Source organism: Rhincodon typus, chromosome 27 (genome assembly GCF_021869965.1).
Source record: "Rhincodon typus isolate 14 chromosome 27, sRhiTyp1.1, whole genome shotgun sequence".
NCBI lineage: Eukaryota > Metazoa > Chordata > Chondrichthyes > Orectolobiformes > Rhincodontidae > Rhincodon > Rhincodon typus.
The window spans coordinates 15,307,643-15,316,746 of record NC_063358.1 but is presented as its reverse complement, the minus strand read 5'-3'; the positions used below and the strand labels follow the sequence as shown (position 1 = coordinate 15,316,746).

Sequence of the window (9,104 nt, the reverse complement as noted above, 5' to 3'; positions counted from 1 at the left end):
GAATAGTTTAGGTTAGATGGGCTTCAGATTGGTTTCACAGGTCGGCGCAACATCGAGAGCCGAAGGGCCTGTACTGCGCTGTAATGTTCTATGTTCTATGTTCTATATGTGCCAAGTCCCCGGAGCTGTACGCATACAGGCAAGAGAAGGACATGCCCACACACCCCTGAACCATGCCCTGCAGATGGTGAACAGGCAATGAGGTAACAGGAGACAAATTACCCACCATGGAATTCCCACTCTCTAACCTGCTTCCATTTTACATAGGTTGAATGAAAAGCTATGAATTTAAAGTTAAGTTGATGCCAATTTTTTTGATAAATTTCCAATAAATGATTCATTATAAAAATGCTGACATTAAAATATGTAATACTATATTCCACTCACACAATTGGTTAGATCAGTGACAATTTTGTTAAAATGAGATGTTTGCCTACCATGTTGCATCTTTCAGTTCTAAAGAATGGAACAGTTTCCACTTTTGACCAGTTGGTGATCAATCTGAGTAAAGGTCACTCTGCACAGCTTCGTTAAGTTAGAGTAGAACTAACAAACATTCCCTTGTCAGGGATACTGTGCAGAGTGCTGGTCCCCTTGCTCTGCTACAACCCTAGTCAATATCTCTTCCTGCATGTAGTGCAAAGCCAGCCCATATCTGACAAATACTCTGTAAGGCATTAGAACTGGGCAGGCCTGAATGAGTTTGAAAAGAGGATCAAAAGGTAAAGCAAATGTCTATTGCATGCTAGCGTTAAGTAGAATCCAAAGGGATTTTATAAATACATTAGGGACAAAAGGGTAAGTAGGGAGAGAATAGAGTCCCTTAAAGATCAGCAGGGCTGTCTACGTGTTGAACTGCAGGAGACTGGGGAGATACTAAATGAGTAATTTGCATCAGTGTTTGCTGTGCAGAAGGATATGGAAGATATAAAACAGGGGAAATAAGTAGCGACATCTTACAAAATGTCCATATTACAGAGGAAGAGGTGCTGGACGGCTTAAAAGGCATAAGGGTGGATAAATCCCCGGGACCTGATCAGGTGTACCCTAGAACTCTGTAGGAAGTGAGGGAAGTGATTGCTGGGCCCCTTGCTGAAATATTTATTTCATCGATAGCCACAGGTAAAGTGACAGAAGACTGAAGGTTGGCTAACGTGGTGCTACTATTTAAGAAAGGTGGTAAGGAAAAGCCAGGGAACTATAGACTGGTGAGCCTGGCATCAGTGGTGGGCAAGTTGTTGGAGGAAATCCTGAGGGACAGAATTTACATGTATTTGGAAAGGCAAGGACTGATTAGGGATAGTCAACATGTCCATGGGAAATCATGTCTCACTAACTTGATTGAGTTTTTTGAAGAAGTAGTGAAGAGGATTGATGAGGGAAGAGCGGTGGATGTGATCTGTATGGACTTCAGTAAGGTGTGTGACAAGGTTCCTCATGGTAGACTTGTTAGCAAGGTTAGATTACATTGAATACAGGGAGAACTCGCCATTTGACTCAAAGGTAGAAAATAGAGGGTGTTGGTGGAGAATTGCTTTTCAGACTGGAGGCCTGTGACCTGTGGTGTGCCACAAGGATTGGTGCTGGGTCCACTGCTTTTTGTCATTCATATAAATTACTTAGATGTGAACATAGGAGGTATGGTTATAGATAATACAGTATGGAGCTGGAGGAACACAGCAGGCCAGGCAGCATCAGAGGAGCAGGAAAATTGACATTTCGGGTTGGGACCCTTCTCCAGAAATGAGGAGGGAGAAGGGAGCTGGGAAATAAATAGAGAGGAGGGGTGGGGCTGGGGAAGGTAGGTGGGATGGCGATAGGCGAGTGCAGGTAGGGAGTGGTGGGGATTGGGATGGCAGGGGCAGATAGGTGGGAGAGAAGATAGACAGGTTGTGTCAGGTCAAGGAGGTGAGGATGAGAGGGAGTGTTGGACACAGGCTGTAGGCTCCCAAGGCGGAATATAAGGTGCTGCTCCTCCAGTTTGCGGGTGGCATCATTGTGACACTGGAGGAGGCCCAGGATGGACATGTCACCCAAGGAGTGGGAGGGGGAGTTGAAATGGTTCACGACTGGAAGGTGTTGTCGTTTGTCACGTACAGAGCGCAGATGCTCTACAAAACGGTCTCTGAGTCTATGCTTGGTCTCACTGATGTAGATGAGGCCACATCGGGAACAGCAGATACAGTAGACCAAGTTGATGGATGTGCAGGTGAACCTCTGTCTAATGTGGATGGTTTGCTTTAGGCCTTGAATGGAAGTGAGGGGGGAGGTCTGGGGCAGGTGTAGCACTTTCTGCGGTTGCAGGGAAAGGTGCCGGAGCTGGTGGGTCTAGTGGGGAGCGTGGAGCAGATGAGGGAGTCGCAGAGTGAGTGGTCCCTATGAAAGGCAGATAGGGTGGGGAGGGAAATATATCTTTGGTTGTGGAGTCGTTTTGTAGGTGGCAGAAGTGGCAGAGAATGGTACATTGAATGCGGAGGTTGGTGGGGTGATATGTGAGGACAAGGGGGATTCTGTCTTTATTTTTGTTGGGGGTAGGGGATGTGAGGGCAGAAGTGCAGGAAATGCAAGAAATATTTTTAAAGGCATTTTCGATCACTAGAGGGACAAAGTAATGGTCCTTGAAATAGGAGGACATCTGGGATGTTCGGGAGTGCAGCGCCCCCTCTTGGGAGCAGAAGCAGCGGAGATGGAGGAATTGGGAGTAGGTGATTGCATTCTTGCAGGAAGGTGGGTGAGAGGAGGTCTAGTCTAGGGGTAGCTGTGGGAGTTGGTGGGCTTGAAATAGATGTCAGTTTCGAGCCAGTCACCAGAGATGAAGACAGAGCAGTCCAGGAAGGAGAGGGAGATATTGGAGATGGTCCAATTTGAGGCTGGAGTGATAGGTGTCAGTAAAGTTGATGAACTGTTCAAGATCCTCATGGGAGCACAAGACAGCGCCAATAAAATTGGAGGTGTAGTGGACAGCGAAGAAAGTTACCTCAGAATACAACAGGATCTTGATTAGATGGGCCAATGGGTCAAGGAGTAGCAGATGGAGTTTAATTTACATAAATGTGAGGTGCTACATTTTGGAAAGGCCAATTGGGGCAGGAATCATGCACTTAATGGTAAGGTCCTGGGCAGTGTTGCTGAACAAAGAGTTCTCGGAGTGTAGGTTCATAGTTCCTTGAAAGTGGAGTGGCAAGTAGATAGGATAGTGAAGATGGCATTTGGTATGCTTGTCTTTATTGGACAGTGCACTAAGTATAGGAGTTGGGAAGTCATGTTGCAGCTGAACAGGATATTGGTTAGACCACTTTTGGCATACTGTGTGCAATTCTGGTTACACTGCTATAGAAGAATGTTGTGAAACTTGAAAGGGTTAAGAACATATTTACAAGGATGTTGGCAGGGTTGGAAAGTTTGAGCTATGGGGATGGGCTGAGTAGGCTGGAGCTATTATCCCTGGAGCGTCAGAGGCTGAGGGGTGACCTTGTGGAGGTTTATAAAATCATGAGGGACATGGATAGGGTAATTAGGCAAGGTCTTTCCCCATGGTGGGGGAGTCAAAAACTTGAGGGCATAGGTTTAAGATGAGAGGGGAAAGATTTAAAAGTGACCTAAGGGGCAACTTTTTCACACAGAGGGTGGTGCGTGTATGGAGAGAGCTGCCAGAGGAAGTGGCGGAGGCTGGTACAATTACAACAGTTAAAAGGCATCTGGATGGGTACATAAATAGGAAGGGTTTAGAGGAATATGGGCCAAATGCTGGCAAATGGGACTAAATTTATCTAGGATATCTGGTCAGCATGGATGAGTTAGACTGAAGGGTCTGTTTTCGTGCTGTACAGCTCAATGACCCTATGTCTCTACTTTCCTGCAACCGTGCAGACATGATGGCCTGAATGGCATCTTTCTCAGCTGTACAATTTTGCTGTTCTAGCGTTCTGTTGTCGTAGCAGGAGACTTGTAGAATTGTGTCTGTGGTTGTCTCTCTGATTTTGTTAATTGCCATGGAAAGGAGAACACCAGGACAACAAATTCTGGTTTGTTGCTGGCACTTTATTTCACAATTTAATATAGTTTGATGACTTGTCTTTAATCTTCATCGCTGTCTGGGATGACAATGTTGCAGGAATTCTGAATGTTGCTCCTGGTCCATATTGTAGAAATGGTAAACAGCAGATTCAGATGTTGATCCTGGGATTTACAAATAAAAGTTTGGTGTTATCATGTGAAATTATTGAAACAAACTTCTCATAGAAAATACTAGCTTATTTCCAAATATGTATACACAGCTGCGTGTGCACCTTTAGTGTAACAAAATGTCCCACACCACTTAACAGGAGCACTATCTAATCCAATTTCACTCTAAACTACGTAACGATATATTTGGTAAAGTGACCAAAGGTTGGTCAAATAGGGAGGTTTAAAGGAAGAGAGAAGTAAAAAGTTTGGGAGGGTTTGTGAGTGAATTCCAAAGTTGGGAGCTAGGCAGCTGAGGGCATAGTGGCCATTGACAGAATGAGCAAAAATTGGGTGTTTGCAAGTTGGACAAATTCTGGATTCCTGGATAGTTGTAGCAGTAGAGAAAATCACAAAGATAGGAAGGGGTGAAATCCTGGAGGGGTAAGAATTTCTGAATGGAGGCTTTACTTAAGTAGAAGTCAGAAAACATGGAGTTACAGAAGAGAATGAGCGCAAATTAGGATGTGTGCATACAATCATGGATACAAAAAACACACACAAATATATGTATCTAGCCCAATGCAAAAGAAAGACTTTCATCTTTATAGGACATTACCTGACCGCCAAGCATCGTGAAGCTCTTTACAGCTAATAGAGCAATTTTGAAGCACAGACACGATTGTAATGTAGAAAACAAGGCAACTAATTTGCACGCAGCAGGCTCCTACATGTAGCGATGTGCTAATGAGCAGGTAATCTGTTTTTTGTGGTGTGAATTGAGGAATAAACTTTGGTCAGGAGACAGAGGGTAACTTCACTGAAGTAGTACAATGAAATTTTTTAAGCCCATCTGAAAGGGCAGGCAGGACCTTGAAAGATGGCACCTTTGATGGTTCAGCACTCCCCAGTACTGTATTGGAGTATCATGATGCATATTCCTATGGATGACACATCAGTGTCGGACCACAGCACTTACATCATTAATTTACTAAGCCAGACTTTCTGAGGTGATCCTGCAATCAAGCACAACATTTCTCTGGGTGAAACATGAGATGTCTCTATTAATGAATGATGGTTTAAGAGACTGCTCATTTCACAGGGATCAGTTACAGCATTCGTAACTGCTACATCTGACCTTGCTCCACACTATACAGTCATTCCTTTATAAATACTCAATGGTGTTTCTAATCATCATTGCCAAATGAAAAGGTTATTTCAGTCTGTGAATGATGATGGTATGACTTTCCAGAAATTTCGACAGAATCCTGTTAAAATATTCAGTTCATAATCAGCAAACTTCATGTCAGGCACAGTTCTGATGTTGGTAATTGACGTCTTTCATTTTTGCTCAAAGCAACATGAAGGTTACCTAATGTAATGTAAATATAGGCAGAATTGGCAACCGAAGTTCCTAGATTCCACAAACAGCAGCAAACATCACTCCCCACAACCTAAGGAGCCACTTTTTCACACAAATGATGATGTGTGTATGGAATGAACTGCCAGAGAAAGTGGTGGAGGCAGGTACAATTACAACATTTAAAAGGCATCTGGATGGGTATATGAATGGGAAGGCTTTGAGGGATATGGGCCAAATGCTGGCAAATGGGACTAGATTAATTTAGGATATCTGGTCGACATGGACGATTTGGACCAAAGGGTCTGTTTCTGTGCTGTACAGCTGTATGACTCTATGACTCCTGCTGCCTCACTGAGCTTAACTGAGTCTGAGAGTCCTAGATTTAATTCCTCTAGACTGAGCTGAGGTAGCTCACCATATTTGAGATATTCTGAGGGGAGCTACGAAGAAGATATGATGTTCCTGGGCTAGAGGCCAAAAGAACAAAATTCAGCCAGGATTCACGCTGCTAATTTTCTCCATTCTATAACTCATTCCCAGATATCTGATACTCTCCATAAACTCCTACATCCCTTGTCTAGATTCTGGTCTGTAATTCATTCCTGGATATCTGTTATTCTACAGTTCACAATCTTCTTGAATTCCTCAATTCATCTCCAGCCCAAAATTCATTCCCTGGATTTGGTTATTCAATATAAACTCCCTGAGCCTCTCAATTAAATTTCAGCCTGTAACTCACTCTGAAGTGTTTTTGTTCCATTATTGAAATTGCAAGGGCGCTTTTTCAACTTGAGTTTGATTCACTTCAGCCCCAGTCATCGAAGACGCCTGTGATATTGTTGGCCAGTATAATTCTCACTCTAAAATATTTGGTGCTCTCCATTTAAAACAAACTGTGATGTTACCGCCATGGTGCTCATGCCCTACCAAATCAGGTGACCCTTCCATAGCAGCAACAACAACAACTTGTTTTAAACAACATCTCTAACGAAGCAAGTTGATTCTGGACAGGGTGAGGCCTTGGAGCAAGGATGTTAAAATGGAGTGTGTTGCAGGAGTGGGTGTCAATATGGAAGTCATTAAGTATGGGCATTGGGTGAATGGGATTTGGTGTGAGGCAGCAGAAATTTGGATGAGTTGATGTTTAAGGAGGTTGGCGGGTGGGACGCTGACCGGGTGAGTGTTGGGATATTTGAGCCGAGCTGTGAGAAAGGACAGAGTTGAGGATTTTGTCTGCGACCGTTACCTGTTTGCAGGGACTGCAGGCTGATAGTGAGCACGATTCCTCATATACCATTCGCTGTGCTCACTGGCTGCTGGACATGGGCAGCACAGGATGCTCCCCCCGAGGACAAGGACACAGGCTGAGCCCCAGCCCAGGAACAGAGCATCTCCCAGATCCGTCTTCATGGACACGGGCACCAGCGGATTGTAGAAGTCAGCCACGATATTGGCAGCAGTCCAGGAGACGGGAATCAGGACACACGTTCCTGCCATGATAAATAAAGTCCCTCCGGCTACAGTCAGCGAGACTTTGAGCCTCTCCTCACCCCTTGCAAACTTGGTGCACTTCAAGCCGCCACTTGACACCGCCATGGCTAAAACGCCCAGTGCCACGGCCAGGCACATGAGGGCCCGAGCTGCCTGGAGGTCGGATGGCAGCGCCAGGAGTGAATCATATACATCGCAGCTCAGGAGACCCCCACTATCGTTGATGCAGCTCATCCAGATCCCTTCCCAGCCCTCCTCCACTGTCAGAATCGTACTGCCGTCAAGGCTGCGGATTTTCCACTGCGGGATCACCATAGTAACGCAGGCCATGAACCACCCAAGCACGCAAGTGACGAATCCCACCACTTGGAAGCCGGGACTCACCATTGAGTCTGTGAAAAATTCCTCAGCAACTTCCCACAAATGCTGACTGCTGTCCCCGCAGCACCTGTCTCCCTTGTTGACCTTCAGAACCGTCAGGGTCACCAGCTTAAAAGGCCGTAACAACAAAAAGGAAGGTAGGCCCCTGAGTGAAAGGTTCTGACCTCGACCATCTCTCACCAGCAAAGGCACAAAGGAAGTGATACTGTCGGCAGCTCTCCCTGCACGTCCTAAAGGATGGATTTCTGTGTGGGAGGAGCAGAGAGAGAGAGTGGGAAAGGACTGACAGGTCCAAGAGACGCCAATTAGAACTACAACCAAGTGGCAAAGCTACTGATCATCAAGTGTTTGACAGTGGCTTCAAACTGCTGTAATGTTATAAATGCTCCGATGACTTGAAACAGTGGAAGCAATATATAGGATTTGGATAGAAATTTCCCTTGGCTGATTTCCTGCAATGTTTTGGCTGCATTAACTGGGTTCCTAAAAGGATGAAATAAATAACTAGGAACATAAGAATTAGGGGCAGGAGTAGGCCATGCACCCACTTGAGCCTGCTCTGTCATTCAGTGAGAACATGGCTGATCATCCACCTCAGTTTTTATTCTTTCTTCACTGTCCCCATATCTCTTATACACTTGAGAAACTTATCATCAAATACCAGGGGTGGTGTTCTTGTCTGATAGCTGAGGGTGTTCTCCTCCCTGCAGCAAAAGCTTCCCCACCTCAGCTATTCCGAAGTGGCTCAAAGATCCCGTGTGTGCGTGTGTGTGTGTGTGTGTGTGTGTGTGTGTCTGTTTGTATGAGGAGCTGCCCTGGATCCACAACACCACGCCTGGACATTGAACATTAAATTCAAGGTGTCTGATCTTTCACTGACATATTACACAATCAGGATGAATCATGATGATATATCTCCACGCCACACAGTCTACTCAGCCTCGGTTATCACAATTGAAAGATGTTTGCCATTCACTTAGTACTTGTTTGCCCTCTCCCCATGTCCTGGCTCAGTGATGAGCCCCCTCCTGTTTCTGCATCAGAAAGTTGTGGTTTTAAGCCCCATTTCCAATTCTTGAGTCAGAGACTCTAGTGCATGCTGATTTTGTGCAGGAAATGTTAAAACAAGTCTCTGTCAAAGATTCCACAGCTCTATAATTGGAGAAGAGCAGGGTAGTGCACCCCCGCAACACCTTGATCCCAGAACCCACATCAGGAGAACATTACATGGCTCTTTGTGTGATTTTACTGTACATACATTAGCTGCTGTGCTTCCTACATTATAACAGCCACTATACTTCCAATGGACTTTATTGACTGTAAGGAGCACTGGATAGCCTGAAGTCATGAAATTCATGGTGTAAAGTCAGTTTTTCACTTATTCATAAAATCCTTACATGCAGAAAGAGTCCTTACGGCCCATCGAGTCTGCACCAACTTTCTGAAGAGCATCCCACCAAGACGCAGTCTGCCACCCACCACCCTCACGATTCCGATGGCTAATCCACCCAGTCTGCACATCCCTGGACACAACGAGGCAATTTACTATTGCTGATCCACCCAACCTGCACATCAGAGCACTCAGAGGATACCCACACAGACACTGGCAACACAGACAGTCACCCAAGACTGGAATCAAACCCAGGTCCCTGGCACTGTGAGACAGAAGTGCAAACTGCTAAGCCACCCTGCCGCTCTTTTCCTT

The 9,104-nt window shown here is 45.3% G+C and overlaps 1 protein-coding gene across 1 annotated transcript; it reads right to left on the bottom strand.

Annotated features, from left to right (window-relative positions):
- Nucleotides 1-4,023: 4,023 nt before the first annotated feature.
- Nucleotides 4,024-7,831, bottom strand: LOC109918507 (claudin-4-like). The gene is made up of 2 exons (XM_048613245.1): nt 6,774-7,831; nt 4,024-4,179 (listed from the first exon to the last, which is right to left on the bottom strand). Exons 1-2 carry the CDS (start codon nt 7,403-7,405, stop codon nt 4,167-4,169), a joined length of 645 nt encoding a protein of 214 aa, XP_048469202.1. The 5' UTR covers nt 7,406-7,831; the 3' UTR covers nt 4,024-4,166.
- Nucleotides 7,832-9,104: the final 1,273 nt, after the last annotated feature.

Bases quoted from the DNA above. Each gene is read 5' to 3' on its own strand.
- LOC109918507 (XM_048613245.1), bottom strand. From the start codon at position 7,405: ATGGTGAGTCCCGGCTTCCAAGTGGTGGGATTCGTCACTTGCGTGCTT.